At 38.9% G+C, this 21,275-nt stretch overlaps 2 protein-coding genes across 4 annotated transcripts; both read left to right on the plus strand.

Annotated features, from left to right (window-relative positions):
* Nucleotides 1-1,042: 1,042 nt before the first annotated feature.
* On the plus strand, nucleotides 1,043-14,406 carry rassf2b (Ras association domain family member 2b). 3 transcript variants are annotated; one of them, XM_020593866.1, is made up of 11 exons: nucleotides 1,043-1,330; nucleotides 6,333-6,420; nucleotides 8,189-8,262; nucleotides 8,911-8,986; nucleotides 9,165-9,316; nucleotides 10,313-10,428; nucleotides 11,135-11,277; nucleotides 11,762-11,915; nucleotides 12,064-12,185; nucleotides 12,354-12,451; nucleotides 12,611-14,406. In XM_020593866.1, exons 3-11 carry the CDS (start codon nucleotides 8,210-8,212, stop codon nucleotides 12,678-12,680), a joined length of 984 nt encoding a protein of 327 aa, XP_020449522.1. In that variant the 5' UTR covers nucleotides 1,043-1,330; nucleotides 6,333-6,420; nucleotides 8,189-8,209; the 3' UTR covers nucleotides 12,681-14,406. The 3 variants fall into 3 exon arrangements, with proteins under 3 accessions (XP_020449522.1, XP_020449521.1, XP_020449523.1); XM_020593865.1 differs by having other exon boundaries at nucleotides 1,043-1,276; XM_020593867.1 differs by lacking the exon at nucleotides 1,043-1,330 and adding an exon at nucleotides 3,043-3,114.
* Nucleotides 14,407-14,811: 405 nt separating this feature from the next.
* On the plus strand, nucleotides 14,812-17,290 carry sprn2 (shadow of prion protein 2). Its single transcript, XM_020593944.1, has 2 exons — nucleotides 14,812-15,056; nucleotides 16,791-17,290. Exons 1-2 carry the CDS (start codon nucleotides 14,954-14,956, stop codon nucleotides 17,288-17,290), a joined length of 603 nt encoding a protein of 200 aa, XP_020449600.1. The 5' UTR covers nucleotides 14,812-14,953.
* The last annotated feature ends 3,985 nt before the right edge of the window (nucleotides 17,291-21,275 follow it).

A 21,275-nucleotide genomic window follows, 5' to 3' on the forward strand; every position in this document is an offset into this window, starting at 1 on the left:
CTACTTGTAGCAACAAAATGTTTTATTCTTTATTCCTGAAACAATTTAATAAGATGTTACAGAATTCATGCAGTCTTATGTCATTATTGGTCACTAATACCGATTCTGGTTTTCCCTCCAGGGTCAGTCAAAAGAAAAATCTTTAGCCCCCAGGTGCCTCATGAAACACTTCAACTACATGGTTTCACTTTCATAAAAAATATTGGTTAGTTTAATATATTTTAATATAATTTATGTATTTTATAGTTCTATTTATAGACCGCCCCATCATTTAAGGGATTCTTTTATTCAGTTATTAATGGTGGTGTGTCAATGTGGTGTTTTGTTTGCTTATGTTTCTTTTTCTTTTTTGTCTTTGGACTCGCATCAGACCAGGAAATGTTTGGAAATATCAGTCATAATTATGAAGTAGCAAAGCCAAAACTGAGATGTCATCCGAAAAATTTTGACAATCTAAAATTTTATTCATGTAAAAATCCTGTTATTTCTTAATAAGATGGAATATAGCTGTAATTACTAGGAAATTTCAGAAGGCCTATGCAATTTGTTACCTGTTATAAGGGAACTTCCTACAAAATTGTGAATGATATGGATGTCTTGATGGATTATTTTTCACCTGCCTACTACATAATTTCCAGTTGGCATTCAAAAAGTAAAAGTGTTGGCATCTAAAGTATAAAAAGTGAAAGTACTCATTATTCAGAATGGAATATTTCACATTAATGTATTGCTTGTATAATTAGTTACTTGCCACCTCTGATCATTTCCTGGTTTACCTTATTGTTATTTTGGTAGGAACGAGCTGCCATACGTCTTATAACATGAAAAAAGATGAACATTCTTTTTTTTTTTTGCTTTGTAAACTGGTCCACCAAGTCTGACTGGTCGTTTAAATATAATTTGTAGTTTTACTCGCATGTATCACTTCCAATAAGATTGGGGTTTCCAATGAGTAGTAGTATCCGCCTGCTCTGTCACTGGTTCTCCCATTGTTTCCGTGTTTTCATTCAGCGCAAACAAAGGGGTGTCAGGGTCGCTCTCTGATTGGCTCCCGGCCTGGGCCCCCGACGCTGCTGTGCCGCGAGCTCCGCCACAACAGATGGATCGCTCGCGCTCTCCTCCTTCTTCCATCAGCTCGTGATGGATGCACGCGCCCCAGTGATTGTTTCCAACGGTAGGAGAGCGAGCGAGTTTACCGAGCAGCTCACTATTAACGGACAGTAACGGGAAGGAGAGATTGAAGAGGAGCACCGGAGAGCCTTCGTTTCTGGGTTTGGTGAGCCTAGAGTGCAGCTCTAAAAGTCGGAAGGAATCGGGCAGAAGCGTCGGGGTAGCTATGCAGGCTGATGGTGATGTCTGTGGGTTGATGTGGACTAGGTGTAGTTTGATAGCGATTATTTGTAGGCTACAAAAATGTTTTGAAAACAAAATGCAAAGCAAAAGCATAGTCGATACACATAGCTTATGTCAAATATTAGTGGTGTTAATTACCTGCGCTAATGGGCATGCTCCTTTAATAGTCTAGTCTAAATCTTCAACACAAAATTATAGAAATTCCGTATCCTATCACATTTGGTCTCTACCAGAGAGTGCGCATAGCTGTGTATTAGTAAATCGGGTTACATAACTAGCAGTGACTAGTTAAGATTCCTCTCAGCACACATAAGGCTGGCTAGATAGAGGGAGTGCTGTAAGACAGAACCTCTGCAAGGAAACCTGGTGTTTTGGCCTGTGATGTAGTTACACTCTTTTGCAAGTTTATTTGAAACACTTAGCTGAAAGTATTGTAGTTCAGTGCAACGGCCCTGCTATAAATCCTATCTTTTATGAGGGTTATAATCTGTTTTTGTTTAAACTGTTTTAGAAGTAACCTTTTGGTCATTTAGTCTAAGTAGACTGGACAAAGTGTAAGTATGGAAAAACAATGCACCACAATTTACAGCCTCCAAAATGATCATAAAGCAGAATTAATAGCATAAATCATAAACTAAATCAGAATCACTTTTATTGGCAACGTATGTTTATACACACAAGGAATTTGTCTCCAGTACAGAGGATCTCAGTGTGCTTGGAAGTCAACAAGAAAGTAGGAAATATGGAAAGAGAATAGGAGAAAACAGGTGAAAGTCTTCTTGTAAATATATATACATTTTAACATTATTATGTACAATTGCTGTATTTACAAATGATTGCACTGGGCTGTTGTCCTGTTAAACGTATATGGATTAACTGTTCATCAGAGTGATGGCACGTGGGGAGAAACAAGTAAAAATTCTAACCTTCATGACATTAGGATTTATAGCAGGGCTGGTGGACTGAATAATCAGGCAACTTTAATGTACTGTTAATCTTTAATAGAAGCTCAGTCAGCTAGGGTTGCAAATACAGATTATTTTTCTGGTTAATCTTTAAATCTATGAAATGCAAGATAGCAAAAAAAAAAGCTTACCACAGTTTTCGGTTGTGACCTCTTAAATGACTTGTTTTGTTCGGACAAATGATCGAAAACCATAAGCTATTTCATTTACTGTCATAGACTAAGAAAACCAGATTTAAAAAGCTGGAATCACTGAATTGTTTGCTACGTTTATTAATTATCAAAAAAGTTGCAGATAAATTGAAAGTACAGAATCTGGAAGCCATGTTTGGATATAAATTTAGCTTGGCAACATTTTTGACACACTCCAGTGTGCCTACCAAGCTGCAGTGGAGGCAACTACACATTGCTATTTTAGGCTCAGCGTTATGGGCTAATTGCTAGAGCTCAGATGTTTTTGGCGTTACTATGACAATGATGACAATAGTGAGGCAGGGCAGTAGTAAGGTGGGGGGCTGAGGGCAGGGATAGTGGTGAGTTTGAAAGCAGAAAGGAGGTTTGGGGCGATTCATCATGCACCTCTGCCAAAGACGCTGACAGAGGCGACAGAGGCGGTTCAGAGGCAACAGGGCAAGAGGACAGAAAACAAGCTTGCATGTGTGTCAGTGGGGGGGTGGGGGGTGGGGCAGGAAGTTGTGGTCATGAGTTTTAATGTGAAGGATGGCTTCTAGTCTTTCACAAGGGAGTATGTAGGAGACGAAGGAGAAAGCTGAATGTGAAAAACAGACAGCACAGAGGTAAGAGTTTCCTGATCAGAAAAATTGAGCAGCCCTTAATAAATTCATTTGCTGTGGTACGGAACAACTCAGCAGATGAAGGCGAATGAGACCTGAAGTTACAAAGAAAGAGGAGAAGATGTAGACAGGATTGTAATGAGGCATAGGGGGATTCAGGAAATCAATGAGTTCTACATCTGGACTACTTTCCAGTACACAGAAGAGCTCCCTGATCTGAAACAGGACTGGGTCAGCTGTGGATCAGTCTGGCTGCGTTTATAGCAGTTGGCTTCAAAACAAATAACAGAACCAGGTTTCTGCAGTTAAAATGTCATACTGATCATTTCAATGGAGACAACACCATCTGGTTAAAACAATAGCTATATGCAACTGTTTTTGTTGAATGTCAAGGTATTTCATACAGTTTTAGAGATGCAATGATTAGTTGATTATCAACATAGTTGGAGGATAATTGTCTTGAGATTTAGTTATTGAGTAATCAGCAAATCATTTAAGTTGATTTAAAGCAATAATGCCAAGCATTTGATGGTTCCTGAGAGAATTTGCTGCTTTTCTTGAACATGCATTATAGTAAATTGCAGACCTTTGCAACTGTTGTTTGGACAAAACAAGTCATTTAATAACATCACCATCTGCTCTGAGATCTTGTGATGGGCATTTTTACTGTTTTCTGTCATTTCATTCACAAAAGGATTAAGTGAAGTAACTGGTAATGCTTTGAGCTAACTTTTCCATTGGTAAGACGGCCTCTGGCAAAAACACAAGTTATGTGGTTATGATGGCCAAGTAAGCACAACTTGTTTCATAATCTTTGGCTGAAGACACTGAGGTCATGTCCTCTGTATTTTTTCTGGAAACATTGGGATTTTAATAACCCCCTTCAACTTATTGTGTGCATATTTTTCAAGCTTTTAGATTTAACATATTTAAGTTCTTTTATGCCAACAAAATAAGCATGGGGTTTCGGTATGTGTCCACCAGACAACCACGGTCATATAATGCATATAATATTCATATAATACTATAATGCACTCTTGATGGTGGAAAGACATTAAAAAGTATATAGGAAAAAATTTTAAGTTTATTTGATCATGAAAATAATCTTTAGTTGCAGCTCTAATTGCAGCATAGATTGTTGTTATCTGGTCAGGTTATATTGTTTTTTTTAATCCTTTCATTAAATAATTCTTAAATCTTTTTGCCAATTTTGGACTGTTTCCTGTTCAGACATCATCTAATGTTAGTTTTCTTTGTTCTATTAATGAAAAAATTCATACATTTTCATATTTACTTACAAAAAGGCATTGGAAAACATCATTTTGGTATCATAATGACATTAATATTGAAGCCATTTCAAACAATACCCAGCCCTATACCTAACTATAAAGTAGCCTTCAAAGCCAGGGGAAGACAAAGCTTTGCCACCATATGTAATATTGTAAATAAACACAAATCCAAGGCAATATCTAGGCTCATACCACAACATCAGTACTGCTCTGAAATATTTCCCAGCTCTATCCTGTGGTTTGTGAAATCTTCAAGTGAAGAAAAATCAATTTTATATTATGTCAAAAATACACAAATACCAACAAATCAGTTTTTCCTGCAAAATTCACCAACAGCAAACACTAAACAGGGTACACATATATTATGATAATTAATGTTGGCATTAATGTTGGCTGTAAAGGTTAAATGTCTTTGATTTGATTTGATCTTTGTTTGCGGAGCCTGCAGGTAGCTAACATCAGGAAAAGATGACTTTCTGTGACTTGGCAGACGGTTCCAACATTGTCTTTGTCTGATAGCTGACCATGTCTGTCTCAGATCACTGGCATGACCTGTTAATGAGTCTACAAGCATGACTGCCCTTGACCATAACCATGCTATTAAAGATGAATGATTTTCATTGTGTAGGTCAGTGGTGAGCTTTTGAATGCTTGACAGGGCTAATATAGGTACTGAAATATTGATAGACCTTGGCAGGGAGCTAGGCTGATTGGTGTTTAATATTTAATTTAGCATAATTACTGAACACGTTGGCAGCCTCAGGTTATTTATCAGCACTGTGTTTAAAGCTGCTACATTACTGCACTTGTAGGTTTATACTGTAGGATTATCTTTGTTTACACTAAACATTTAAGGTCTGTCTCAGCCCATATTTATCAAACTTTTTAAAATATACTGAAGAAAGCTCTCAAGTACCTTAAGTGAATAAAAGTTCTTCAGTGAGTGTGAGCTGCAGTATGACCCATTTATCATGACCGCTATTTACATCCAAGTGTAAAAGCTACTTACATTAAGAGCAACTCAAGTGATAACATAATCACTGTCATGTAGGCTCAGAGAAGGAATAGCTAATCAGATGTACTGTATAGACTGACCTTATCTGCCATAAAGTACATTCCTTACTAAATTGCTTACTCCATTTCTTTTTAGCCACCAGAGGGCCTAGCGACACTCGAAAGAAGTTGACACCAAAAGCTCCTAACTGCGCTTGTTCCCTCCCATCATGTCCTGTTTCCCAATGGGGAAATGGGGATTAAATAATAGGAAATTGGCTGAATGTCCATGCAGATTCTCAGTCATCCAGGTCATTGTAAGATGAAAAAATGTAGAAAAGATCAACTGGACTTGGTTTTAGGTAGAAGACATTTCACCTCTCATCCTTCTACCTAAAACCAAGTCCAGTTGATTTTTTTCTAAAATTTTTTAGCGAAAATGGCTGAAATGGAAATAAAGGTCTGCTGTTTGTAGATGAGGTACATAGGAGAAACTGTAATAAGGAGAATTCAGTAGCTCCCTGACAAGTGCAAAGAATGTAGATATTTAAACAGTTATTGCAAATAAAATCAATTCCAGATTTATTCTTGTTGGCAACACTGATAAATGGGTCTTATCAGTTCTACCAATGCTACTGTGTAAACTCTCTTTGAGTGTACATAATTCAAACACAGCTTGAATTGAGGAAGTTTTCAGCTGTGTATGAGCTGGTGTCAGTTTCCTGTGTTAGTGACTGAGCAAACAAGGAAGCGATTTCACGGAAGAGAAGCACTTCCTTTTAAATGCCCCCTTTATTTCCTGGTTTGCTCGCTGTCACATTCAAAAGAAAAGACCCCTGGGCCATTTGAAATGGACACTCGAGATAAAACTGTTGATACCTGAGGATACACACAGACTCTACCCGCCTAACCGTTCTCTCTCTCTCTCCACAACTGCAGCTACCTCCCACTGGTGACTCAACAAGATCACGCAGTCTTCACCAGGGTATGTGGTGTGAGTGACATTCTCGCCAGACTTACTTGACAGGTATCTCTCTCTGATTTTTAGTAATAATATTTTGTGAATTGCTGTGTTTTAGAGGAAATGGCTTTGTTATGGTGGTATTTTGTTTTACTCTATGTACCACAAATCTCATGCTTTTTATGCTACTGTGGCTGAGGAATCTCTTTTAGACTTCCATTGAATTGCATATCAGTTAGTAAGTTTTGAAATGTGCTTGAGTTTGCTTATCCACTACTACAATTATCAAATTAATTAACAGTGTGCATTGATTTTAAGTTAACTTCTGTAGAGAGACAATAGAATCTGTGATTTTAAACTGTAACAAAAATAATATAACATTGCTGTGATTACATAACATAAACAAGTTTGAAAAGTCTGATATTTGATTTTTGATGCTGAACTGAACTGAATCCAATGAATTCCAGTGGTTGCTTCAAACTATAGGGACAATGCATAAAGATCACCAGAGTTCTTACAAATTATTATGAGGTGAACATGACTGTACCAAATGTCCATCCAATAGTTGTTGAGACACAGAGCTGAAATTATTAGTTATGTTTGTTGATCTACATAAAATTAACTGGTGACAATTTTAATAATAGTTTAATCCTTTAAGGTGTTACATACAAAAATGTTAAACCTTAGCTTATTTCTTTGCTTCCACTGTGAGGATTCTTGTTTATATCTTTGAAAACTGAATATCTGAATTTTGGACTGTCGATCTGACAAAACAGGACATTTTACAGACCAAATAACTAATCAAAGAATCTATAACATGTTAGGCAGACTGTTCAGGTTTCAAAATAGTTATTCATTACTGGCCTAGACATTTCACTTGAGACCGCAAATGTGAACATCAATGTGGCCTCATATCACAAAAGTCAGTAGGATTAATCCTGTGCTGAATGCATAGCCTGCATTCAAAAATACTCCAAAAATGTTGTTGTTTTTTTAAAGGAGCTTGCAAACACATTGTTCTGGACTTTTTAAACAGATTGATTGTTGTGTTTGTTTGTGTGAAAGTGAGGAATACAGAGAAAGAGAGAACACATTAACTTCAGTCATCCAGGTAGTAAAATTTCTATATCCAGTGCATTTCATTTCAAACATGACAGATAAATGCGTATAGTGTGTGCTGCTAGTAGCATGGTTATACTGTAGCTAAATGTTCAAGCAGCTGAAATCATTTGGCTCCGTTGAGTGGCCCATGTGTCCTACACCTGTTCATCTCTCTCCGGAGGCCTCTGTCCTGCCTCCTCTGTAGATACACAAAGACAAATACACATGCACACGCACACACACAGCCAAAGAGGGAAAGAAAACTCTACAGGGTGATGGCAGAGTGCCATTTACAACAGCTGCATGTGTGTATGTCTTGAAATGTTTTTGAATAAAAGAGAAAGACATAAGGACAGAATTAACAGAACACAAGGGTTAAAGGGGTGACAGGAATGAGAAAAACATAGTAAAAAAGCAGAGGACTAGAGTGTGGAGAGCAGCTGTCTCACTCCATCATATGCCTTGTGCTGAGAGACATACTGTACATTAGTGGTGCTTTGACTATCAGTTTGTATCTTGAAGGAAATAGTTGACAGGAAAGTGGATACGATGTGCTGTTATTGTTTACTGTTTGGAGCATACCTCCTCCTTACTACTCCTCCTCTTCCTGCAGTCTTTTTCCTCTTCTCCACGCTGCCCTCTTTGTGTCAGTGCTCACTGCTGGTTATGAGGAGTCATGAGACTGAATCAGTCAAAGGAAAAGTATTAACTCTGCTGCTTCTTTGTCTCTCAGCTCATCTCATGACTACAGAGAATGGATGGCACACAGGATGGGGTTCAGATTGGAGTGAACAAGTTCATCAGCAAGTAAGGATTAAATACCACTCTGCTTCTCACATGAACGCACATACATACATACATACATACTAACACCTGTACATACAGATGAAATAGTTGAACTAAATTTACAGTATAAATTTAAACTGAGGTTGACTAGTCTGACTTGTGGTGTTTACCCTTTATTAACTTTTAACATACTATGTGTATGTTGTGAAATAGGGATGTTAAAGCACCACACTGGTGATTTTTCAGGTTTCAGGTGTTGAATTTTATTTTTACAGCATTTGTTTATTCATGTAGTCTCATTAAGATCAGAATCTTTTGCAAGAAAGTCCTGAGTACAGCAGGAGAATTGGAACAGAGATAAAACACAACAAAACATAGGCAGTCACTGACAAGCACACACACACACACACACACACACTGCATCCAAACCAGAATCATCTTTGTCAAGTGTATTTTAAGACTTTAAGTGTGAACTCTACTGAAATAAATTTCAAAGACTGCCTGGACAGCAGGAAATCAGTCTAACCACATCTGATATGCTTTGGAAAATGGTCTGCAGCAATGTGAAGTTCATCTGACTTTCAATTAGTCAGCTAAAAACGTGAAATCGGCGGCACATTCCTTTTAAACGGTATGTCCTCCTTGGTGACTTAACATCTTTATCTCCAGGGCAACCGTCCTCTCACATCTGAAGACGTACAACCTCTACTATGAAGGCCAAAATATGCAGCTCAGGCACAGAGAAGTGAGTATTAAAAGCTGTGAGTCTGTGTGTGTCATCCTCCTCTTCAACAGAGGCATCTGAAAGTTTCCACTTTGTTTGTCTCTCAATTTAACATACCCAGGCCGTTACAGGCTCTAGCCCAAAGGGATAACAACTGCCCATTATATGTGCACTGATCACAGCTCCTCTCTCCCAATAGGAAGAGGAGGAGCTGATCATTGAGGGCTTGCTGAATATCTTCTGGGGCCTGCGACGGCCAATTAGGCTTCAGATGCAGGATGACCACGAGCGTATCCGACCGCCCCCTTCCTCTACGTCCTGGCACTCTGGTTGCAATCTGGACAGTCAAGGGTAAGAGGTCCAGACAGATCCAGTTACACCTCCCTTACCGGAAATGGTGATACACAATAGGTCACCGAGGGCAGATATAGATTATGTCTAGTTTGTCTGATGAGAAATGACCAGGTATTTAATGGTTCACTTTTGGATTTTGCTCCATGCTACCACAGAACAAACTGTGTCAATAAGATTGAAGCCCCATTTTTAGCACTTTAATCCCATTCAACAATCGAAGCTATTCTTGTTACAGGATAACACGGACAACAGGCATCATGAGCATGCAGCTAACATGTGGATGTTTCAGACCTAAAATGACCTGCAGGAAACAAATATGTCATGAAAAAGGAAATTAACCTTTATTTCAGATTATTTTTTAAATTGTTAAAACAGGCACAAAAAAGCACTAATAAAACAGTGAAAATCAACAACACAAACAACAGCAGATCCCACAACCTTTTACCTTCTCACCCAAATCACCATTACATGCACAGTGGAATGTTTATTAGGTCTGATGGCAGTTATTAGCATTTACCAGCAACCAGAGAGGCCTGGCTATAATGCAAGGTTTACATCAGTCCAAAAAAATGACTTAAAATACCAAAGGAAATCCTATCATAAATTATATATGTCAGAGGCAGCATCAAAAAAGAGGAACAGCTATCACAAGTTGAATCTAATAACAGGATATGATGTACCGTACATTCAGTATGTGGTGTATGAGACGTAAGCACAGTGCTGCTACTTGACAGAAAATCTACTTATATGGCTCCTGTGTCAGTGTTGGCAGTGATGATATTATAATTCAAATTAAAGTCCTGTTCACATACTGTTTACATTATTATGTACTGAATCTGCCTGGATTCCCCTTATGTTTTTCATCTATAGTCAATAGTTTATATCTACAAAATATTTTCATCTGTCTTTACAGTTTGTCATCCTGCAGCTCTTGTCTGTTCTCAGTATGTCTTTTCTCTTTCTCCTGTACTTGCTCTGATTTTCTTTTTGAAGTTCCCCCAGCAGCGTAGATGGTCAACAAACAACACAGCAGAGTCCACCCACAGTGGAAGTAACACCACCTGACAACCAACCAGAGGACAATGGTGTGACAGAAGAGGACATAGAAGGTAAGTGGCTTTAGTGACAGTATAAATATGGTAAGAAGCTGTATTTTACTCCCTTGGCTGTAATAAGGACCCAGTGAACATCATCACACATTGCTAAGTGTTCATGGGAGAAACAACTGAATGACTAAATAATTCAGTTTTAATTGTTTTATTTGTGTTGTCTTATCTGTAGCTGAGACAAAAAAGAAACAGTGAAAGGTTGCATTAAGTCATTAAGATCAAATTAACTTGGTTCTAAAAAACCCACAATGGACCAAATCTCTAATCAACTCTCAACTGATAAGTAACCTCTCACCTCCAAAATAGCAACCTCTCATGAGCAAGGAATTCATTTTCTTTTCACACATTAGAGGAGTGTCATATATATTTCCATCAACTAAAATGAAAACTTAAAACACTGGGATTACAAGTTTTGCATATAACTGTAGTGATATGTGAGCACCACACCTCTCTCTCGTTGTTTTACTGTGTTGACTTGCATATTAGAAAGACTAATCTTGTTTTTAGCTCTTTCACTATGATTTAAAGCAATTGTTACGGTATCCACCATTTCAATGCAACAGGGGTCTTAATAAAAGATTGTAGAAACAAAAATATAGCATTCTCTCAGGAATAGGAATAGCCATGGCCCTTAGTTTGAGTTTCTTAATGTTAAAGATACTGAATAACAGCCAGTAATGTAAGGTAATGATTACTGACTGAACAGAGGACAGTGAGAACTCTAGCCAGCTCCTCAGGACGAAGAGCGATGCTGGGGTCTTCAGACGGGGCCAGCGACGATCACCGAGTGACCAGCGGAAAATTCGACGCCATCGGTTCTCCATCAACGGACACTTCTATAACCATAAGGTGATGCCAGCATCTTGTTTGCCAGTTTATTATTCATTATTTTTATTATTAGTATTTTCCATTTATTATCAGCATAAATACATTTAATACATTGTTAACACACTATAATGTAGTTGCAAGCATTTTAAATGTTTAATCAAGTACAATATTTGTCAGCAGTTAAACTTCTCCTATATAATATTTGATATTATTATTATTTTGTCATTCACTGATATATATTCTTTTACAGTAGTTTCCTCCACTTGTGGGTGCCCAACAGGAGGAGCTATAGCTAAAAACACATTAATAAACATATATGCTTACATTGCAACCGCATTATAATGTGTTGCTTAAAGTGTTACCAAATTAGTTTTATACTCATTTACAAATAACAATAACATGAGTAACTTTGGCTTTGCAGTCACTGCAGATTCACACAAAAAATAAAAATATATAAAGTTTTTCCTAGAAACTAAATTCATTTCATTTCCTTTTTTCCTTTCAGACATCTGTGTTTACTCCTGCTTACGGCTCAGTGACCAATGTTCGGATCAACAGCTGCATGACCACGCCACAGGTGCTAAGAGTACTCCTCAACAAGTTTAAAATTGAAAACAGCCCTGATGATTTTGCACTGTACCTCATCCACGCAAGTGGAGGTGAGTGTGAATTATTAAGTTTATTTCTTGTTTGTTAGTGTCAAGAGACAGAATTCAGGCTTGACGAGTCCAACACTGCAGGTGTTTGTAAACTGGTTATTTATGTTCTGTTAAGCACGGTACCTTTGTGTATGCATTGATATTTCAGAGCGTATGAAACTGAAGCGGAGTGACTACCCTCTGGTGCTGAGAGTAATGCAGGGTCCATGTGAACAGGTCTCCAAAATTTTCCTCATGGAAGAAGATCTGGGAGAAGAAGTCACATATGATGTAAATAATGTTTGTTTTAATGGGGACTCAGAGCTGGAGACAGAGATGTGACTCCTTTTTTGTGATTGTGCGCATCCCCCAAATCCTCGCGTCTGTTTCCAGTGTTATTTTATTTACTTGTCACTACTTTTTATTCTTAGTGGTGACATTTCTTGTCTTGTCCACTAGGTGGCGCAGTATATTAAGTTTGAGATGCCTGTCCTGCAGAGTTTCATCACCAAGCTGAAGGAGGAGGAGGACAGAGAGGTGCAGAAACTCATGAGAAGGTACAGGAAGATAATCTATATATTCATGTGTGCGCTTTAACACGCATCGCCTGGTATGAGCAAATGAAAATTGTCATACAGGAGTCTACATTAGCATGGTAATTATTTAATTTGCTGACTTACACTTTTAGTCTTTCTCTGTCTGTGTCCGTCTTGCAGGTATAATTACCTGCGATGTATAATTGAGAAGCAGCTCAGATGTCTTCCAGAGGGGGCAACATGTATGTGATCTGCTCACAGTGAGGACTCCCTCTGCCACATCAGACCAACAAAACCTTTCCAAGAGTACAATGTTCTCCACCTAGCTGTGACCAAGAATTAGCTGACAGTCCTTCAGTGACTGTCAAACTTTAACATGCCATATTGTGTGCATGTCAAGTGCGACCATTTCAGCAATAGTCTTTAAAGTCATGCCAACATGCACAGCCTTGATTCAGACCCGGTCACTTTATCATCTAACTTTTCTCCCTCTCCGTGATCACATACAGTATACAGAGAAAGACATTCCTCTACTCCTGAATAATTTTGTCTTTGCAGTGAAATTCTGTTCAGATGAGCCTAAAATCTAATGTCCTGTCTTCCATCTATCCCTCAGACTGCAAGCTGATACCCCAAATCAATTTAAAGCATCTTTTTATATAGTCTTAGCAAAGTGCCTGTGAAAAGGTTTCTCCAAGCACAAAGACAAACTTTGATCAAATATTGTGAAGTTATCAAGTGGAAAAAGTGTAAACATCAGTTCAGACTGATGGTTTGCTGTTCCCATCAGTCTGCTGGTGGTCTGATGGTGACAACAGCTGTCCCTAGTTTTTCTGCAGACATACAAATGGAATGTTAAAGAAGCTAATAGTTGGATATTCTGGGATATACTGATTCATTTTATTGCTTACAGTTCAGAAGATTAGTACCACACATGTCAGTATGGTGTATATGAGGCTATCACCAATTAGCTTGGCTTAGCTTAGTATAAGTTTGGAAATGGGGAGAAACGGCTAGCCTGGCTCTGTCCAAATGCAACAAAATCCACCTGCCAGAACACCTAAAGCACAATAATCAGTGCTGTATCTCTCAATTAATCGCTACAAAAACCATCTGTATACAAATCAATGAAAAATGACATGTTTTACAGGGGTCTGTGTGCTGGCTGGTTGGTTTGGCCATAGTTTGACACATAACTGCCTGTAAATTTGTTGTTTTTACACCTTAGATATACTGTATTTAAATTTGTCAGCTATGAGCTGGGTTTTGTTAGCTAGCTCTTTCCCCCTATTTCCAGTGGTTGTAATAAGCTAAACTAACCAGCTGCTGGCTGTAGCTTCATATTTATCATACAAACATGACAGTGATACCAATCCTCTCAACAAACTCTCTGCAAGAAATTGGATAAACATGTATTCTGTCATGAAATAATGTTAACATTTTTGGGCTCCTTTTGGTTTTTGTTTTCTTGTCTGATTCTCAATACTTATTGCCTTACATAACATGTATAAGAGAAGCACAGTGAAATACAGTTTGATAGAACAATTTCTTCTTCACACAGTGGGTACCAGTAGGTGTTGGACATTAGCCTGGTTGCACAAAATATTCATGCATAGAATATTCATCAATTTTTTTTTCCTTTACATCCAGCAAAGAAAGATGCAAAAAGCACAAAATGAGTAAAATCCCACAAGACTGTGAATTATGCTGATGATCTGTAATGGGAAGTGTTTTAAATGTGTGAATGGTCATTTCAAAGCAGTACATTTTGCCTCTACATGCACAGCACTTTGCGTATGTCTGCTTTTGTCTGTGTTTATACAGCCCGTCGATTCAGTATTTTTATCAGCTGTCTTGAAAATTTCGCCATATAGTACATAGTGTGCATCAGTTCATCAAGAGTGTGTGTTCTTGTGCTTGCTACATAGTGAGGGCCAAGAAACTATTTTTTGCTACAGAGTGAGGACATTTTTGGAACGTGAGGACATTTTGGCTGGTCCTCACTTTCTGAAACAGTGTTTTGAAGGTTAAGACTTGGTTTTAGGGTTTAGGTTAGAATTAGGTTTAGGTCAGGTATTTAGTCCTGATGGTTAAGTGTTAGGGTAAGGGGCTAGGGAATGCATTATGTCAATGAGTGTCCTTACAAACACAAGTACAAGTATGTGTGTGGTTCAGTGTGCATGTCCTATTTTTGTATTTTTGGCGACTCTAAACTTTCCTGCATTTGGATTGTGTCTTTTTCAAATTAATGAAGAAATGTTAGTCGTTAAGATGTTAATAACTCGTACCACTCCTTGGGAAATCGGGGGGGGAGGGGGGGCTATAGTGATTGTTATTTAATAAAATGTTATCTTGAGAACAGATGCACATACATATTTAATCTCTGTCTGGTGGGTGAAAAGCTTATGTTATGGTGTGAGTGGCACTTCAGTTTAATGTACATTCAGCCAATGAGGATGTGGGAAATCCACCCCACCTGAGTGAGATGGCAGATAACACACTGGCTCTGAGACATACTTTCGTATGGACAATCAGAAGAGTCTGAGCTGCAAACACATTTTGTCGGAGAGGAGCATCATTGTTACTGCTGCACTGCTTATTTCCATCGCAAACCCCAACGCAACAGGTGAGGCTGTTTGTTTAGTCAGGATCATGTTAGGAATTAAGATGTTACTTATTTAACATAAGATAGTATGGGGATATTCAGCAGCTTGAAACAATGCCAGTTATTTTTTGCAGTATTTTCTTTATGTTGGATGTAATATGTTATACATCCTCCATATTAGTCTAGTTCTAAAAAGATCAATTAATACACCAGAGATCAGATCAGAGTGCTCTAAAGTGTATCAAATGTATACTGAAATGTTCATGAATGAAATCTGTGAGCGTGGGCTGCTGTAGCTGTAATCCTAAGAGTCACTGGATTATTCTCAAACTGCAAGGGAGGCAGTGTAATTATAGCTGAGCTCGCCTTTACAGAGGTCACAGATTAGAGCGTCTACAGTGTGTTGGCTACAGAGTAAAGGATGTGGAGCTGCTCACTCAGCATGTAGTAATATCACACTAAAATACACCATTTCAGTTTAAAGTCCTGCATTTAGTATTGTTATTTAGTATTTGCATACATTAATATTCACAACAAAATATACTCAAGTGCTAAAATAAAGATCATGATGCAGAATAGTTTTATATTTGGATCATAATAATATGTAAGCAGTATTTTAGTGTTGTAGTTACTTCATATACAGCTGTGTCCTTTAATCTACAGTAATCATATTTTATAAATGAAATCTTGATCTAAATAAATGTATTTTAATATTTAGTAGTTTCTTAGTGTTAAAGTAGAAATGTTTAATAATACTGTACAGTGTGTGTATATTACATATTAGTAGTCACTACATCCTATGAAATATCTTTATTTTTTATTCTCATATACTTAAATTATAAATAGTATGCACATTATGACTGAAGTTGCAAGGTTTCTTTTGCAGTTTTCTAGTCCACAGTACTGTAAAACCTATACCTAGCCTTTTGATGCCATCTTGCAAATTTCATTCATTTCTTATTTTATTTGTATTTATTCCATTGAAATGGTTATTTTATCTGATTTCCTTAAAGCTTAGCTTATGAATGTCCCTTGGGGTATCAATAAGGTCTTATCTGTTCATACAGGGCTAGAGTTAAACATTGAGAAAATACTTATTGCTAGCAAGCAATTGTTCATTCCTTTAGGTCTTGTCCACAGATCCAGAATCAGACTGCATCTACCAGATGCTAGTTAAAGAGCTTTAAAGATTATGTAAGCTATTTGGTCCCATGTCAGCTGCAGTGTCAGGTTATGTCGCAGCAGTGATGGGGCTTGTGTAAAATGTGTGGTTTTTATTTTAGTTGGATTAAGACCTGTGATATGTAGGCCTACATATTAATGTATCAGCAGTGTAAAAGACACACAACAGGATTAAATGCCATCTCATCAGAGAACATCAGTTTGTGTACATGATTATGAGCTCTGAGTGCCTGCAACAACCAGAAGTGGAATAGAAGTACATTTACCTCAGTTCTGTAAAGTACAAATTTGGCTACTTCGGCTTCAGTCATTTTCTTTTTATGCTAGATTTGTTAGGCAAATATTGTACTTGCACTTGACAGCTATAATTACTTGTTACTTTGAAAATCTATGTTTTTCACTCAAAATATATGATCAAAAAACGCTGCAGGGACTGATTAGTCCAGAATTAGCTGATATTTAGAAAATAACTAAATATAACAAAATTAATGGAAAAGACCGTGGTTGGGCAGAAAGCTGTGTTCTTAGGAAACAGGTTCACACCTCCTAATAATGTTTCCTTTGTCTTTACAGAAAAACTAATGTCAGGCCTGCAGACGCCCCTGCTCACAGTGGCCCTCTGCCTTCTGCTCCTGACCACACTGTTACCCAGCTCAGAGGCCCGGCGTGGACGTGGAGGTGGAAGAGGCTACAGCCAGGGTTGGGGCCGTGGTGGTGGCCAAGTCTACAGACCAGTACCCGTGCAGGGCAGCGGTCCCAGTGCAGGGAAAACAGCTGGGGCAGCTGCAGCAGGCGCCATAGGAGGAGCAGTGCTCGGGTCTGCCCTGAGTCACCCTGGGTATGGGGGATATGGAGGGTACGGAGGGTATAGAGGATATGGAGAGGGTTATGGCTACCCACGACACATAGGTGGTGGTGGTGGATATGGCCTCAGACCAGGTTATGAGCCAGAGGGCTCTGGAGATATGGAATACTACAATGGAGCATCCGGTGGCCCCATCTACAGCAGTATCATTGTTGTCATCAGCTCACTAATGACCCTGCTGATGGGCCAATGGGTGGTAGTCATGTAGCTCTATAAACACAGCTGACATCCAAAAGATGGACACAGAACTAAACTTGGACCAAAAAATTACCCATAACCTGACAGTAAAAAAGGATGCTTTTTGATTTAAGGTCAAATGTGACCTAAAATATGACCTCTGAAGAATGAAAAGCTGTGACCTCTTTGTTTTCATAATGCTGTAATGAAACCTAATGAGGACAGGAAGAGGAATTTAAGAAAGAAAGAAGTGGGTCAAATCCTTCTTTCTGTCCTCATTGAGAGTTAAGTCAAAAAGGGTCCTCTGTACTGTTAGATTGGGAGCTATTTCTGGCCAGGGTTTGGCTCTCTGTTTTTTTTTTTAATCTCTGCAACATGTCAGTGTGACACCACGCTTCAGTCAGCTGCTGTGTTGATGAACAAAGAAACTACACTTCCTGTAGATATTTGTTAGTCATGACATGATTTGTTTCAAATAACTATCTGCACTGTATCTCACACTCTCATTTCTCTGTTAATGTGGCCAGTTTTTCCATACTTTTGTCATGGCAGTGATGGTGAATTAATGATGGTGAGGATTTGTAACTTCTAGCACTCACTTTCTCCATCAGCAATCTGTACACACTCCAGGAATAAATCAGATGTGTAATCAGACTAAGTCTACCTCAAGAAATCATGGATTATATCTTATTAAAAATGACCAGAATTACCTTGTTTATTATAGTGGTGTTAATAAAGTTATAGTTATTACTTAAAGGCTAAGCTGGTGATTCCATTTTTTTCATTTTCAGAACATCCCACACAGAGACTAAAACCTACAGTCAATTTTGTGTGCTCCCTGTAATGTCTGTGAACCCAGACCGTGCCAAAAGATTGTAAAATAAAGGCAATAAATCTCACCCAAACCTTTTATACTTCAAATTCTTAAAGCAATAACACAAATGCAAATTAGTAAATTTAAGAAGTTTATTTTACAAACAAGCAAAACATAGCCGTTGGAACTCTGTACTGAATCAGATCCCACACAGTAAAAGTTATTCGTGCATTTACAAGTGATTAATGCACATTTTCAAATCGGTTCAAAGCCAAACACAAGATGGGCGACATAGAAGAACATTAAAGGTACACCGAGTAGGTTTTAATGCCTCTGCACCGGCAATAACCACAGCCTGAGCCATTAGGTTTTTGTGCTTTCTGCCTGTCCATACAGCCCATTCTTGTGAATGCAATATCTCAGCAATGCCTTGTGGCAATTTCTTCAAATCTGGCTCAAGTATCCACTTTGACTCAAAGATGAATGGATTAGGTTTTGGTGGTCAAAAGTCAAGGTCAGTGACCTCACTTTTGTTCCAAACCCATGAATTTGACTAGTTGGCAGAGGAATACAACTGCAAAGCAGCAATTCAAGTTTTTTTTTTATATTATAGGTTAGTGATAAACTGCCATTGCAGGTGCAACAAGAGAGGGATGCAAGAATAAAAATTGAAAAGGTGAGTTGTTATTGATGAAAAATTTCCTTGACTGACAAAACTAAATTTAAAGCAGGTGGCAGTTGTTTTTTTTAATTGAGCTGGAAGTATATTGTAGGCACTTACAAAAGAACCTTGTTTTGAGTGTGTTCAGCTCCAGGTTGTTGCGAACACACCTCAGGACTATCTGTTTGACCTTCTGTCTATAGGCTGAGGTGCAGTTGCCAAGTGAACACGGAAAGCGGTGGCGGGAAGAGCACACATACCTGGGGGCGCCTGTGCTGATAGTCCAGGTGCTGGATGTGATTTTCTCTAACTTCACCTGCTGCTTCCTGTCTGTCAGAAAGCTGTTGATCCACTGACATGTGTGGGCAGGATCAGTGAGCTGGGTCGATTTAGAGTGAAGGATGTCTGTGATGATGGTGTTAAATACTGTGCTGAAGTCTACAAAGAGGACCCATGCATAGGTCCCCGGGGGAGTCAAGGTGTGTAGCAGGATGTAATGCAGTGCCATGTTGCCTGCGTCATCCACTAATCTGTTTGCCTGGTAGGCAAACTGCAGGGGGTCTACGGTGTCCTTCAGGTGGGCCAACACCAGTCTTTCAAAGGACTTCATAACTACAGATGTTAAGGCGACAGGTCTGTAGTCGTTTAGTAGTCTGTAGTCCACTCATGATCATGGGGGGAGCAACTGCTGGGTCTGAGGTGAGGTGGGTGAGGGGTGTGGCGTTCTGCTTCTAAAACATGTAGCAGAACACAACATTCAGTTCCTCTGCCAATTAATGGCTTGGGGGGATTGTTTTCTGTATCCGTATTTATTATAGGTTACTCCACAATGACAGTGGGTCATTAGCCAAACAGATTTTTCAGCCTTTCAGAGTAGCTCCTTTGTCAGTGTGTTTCTGGCCTGATTATACAGGGTCCTGTCCTCACTCTTATAGTCCTCCTCTTTGGCATGATGGAGCTACTTGAGCTTCACTGTGAACCAGGGCTTGTTGTTATATGTGCTTAAGGTCTTAGAGGGCACGCACACACACACACATCATCACAAAAGCTGATGTATGATGTCACAGTATCAGTGTAGTCACTGCAGTTACCACACACTGATCTGAATCAAAGTATCTCCAAATGTGGTGATCCAGAATTTACACATTGATTGGACTCAAAGAAAACCCGCTACAGTGAGACAACAATCTGAGCTAGATCCTGAAGAAAACTGCCATTACAGAAATACAAGCTTAAAAACCAAAAGCACAGCAGATAATGTAAGATCATATTCAGCAAGTTTTGGAATTGAGCTCAGAATTAGTACACCCGGAGTTTTACACTTTAAGAGCACGTCTGCAATCACAAATGACCCCAGAGGGGAGAAAACACTGGACAGATACCGGTATTTGCCTGCACTGAATCCAAAGTAAATGATATTAGGAATATTAGGACAGCATGCATAGTATTATCTGTTTATCCAAATAAAACAAGTACCAACAGACATAACATTCACTCTTTTTGGTTTTAGTTTGTTTCAATGGACCTTATGATAAAAGTCCACATTTTAAGCTGCAAACACATGAGTAGATAGGATACAATAACAGTAGTGTAACACCTCTTGTCTAAAGTAGTAAAATTAGTAAGCGTAGACTAAATTTATATTAGACATGTTTACTGTTTTCCAACTCTCTGAACTGTTCATGTATTAGACAGTTCTCCAATGTAAACACAGCTGCAGTTAATATTAATAACCATACAACACTTAAAGCACACCTCCACTACTGTAAAGCAGTTTATTTACACAGCTCATCACCGTGACAGAGCCTGTACCAGCCCAGCAGGTGCAAGCTAAGCCTCTCACATGCTTTGTCCTCCAAGACAAAAAAAAGACATACTTAAATAAATAAACAATAAAAAAAAAATTTCACATTACAAACACTGAAAGATGAGTCAGATATCATCATTTCTGTGTCTGTGGTAAATTAACTTGTGTTCTGTTCAGGTCCAATATACACTCCTTCTGTTTGGGACATTTTGTCCCGTACAATATTTCTGGATTTATAAATCCACATCTACAAGATTTTTTCACTCCTGCTCACTTCTACTAGGATCACACACCTCTCTGGCTTAGAGAGACAGACACTCTGCCCCCCTTCTCCCAGCAGCCCACTCAGGGGCTATTTAAACATTAAAAACCCAATTTGCATATTGTGATGACTATGCCAGCCAGCGGGAGGGTTAGTGGCAGCGGCAAGACTGCATTCACCCTAGGGCAGGGACTGTGGCAGTTCAAAGTAATGCCCTTTGGTCTGTGTAATGCCCCAGCCACCTTCGAGAGGCTGATGGAGCGCATCCTAAAAGACATCCCCTGTACCCGATGCGTGGTGTACCTGGATGATCTGCTGGTCCATGCTGGAAGCTACAACCAGGCCATCGACAACCTGCGGGAGGTCCTGACCACCATCCGGGGTGCTGGACTCCGATTGAACCCAGCCAAATGCCACCTGCTCAGCCGACAGACTCAGTTCCTGGGGCACGTGGTCAGCCAGGAGGGAGTGG

This window comes from Monopterus albus, unplaced genomic scaffold, assembly GCF_001952655.1.
Source record: "Monopterus albus unplaced genomic scaffold, M_albus_1.0 scaffold20.1, whole genome shotgun sequence".
Taxonomy (NCBI): domain Eukaryota; kingdom Metazoa; phylum Chordata; class Actinopteri; order Synbranchiformes; family Synbranchidae; genus Monopterus; species Monopterus albus.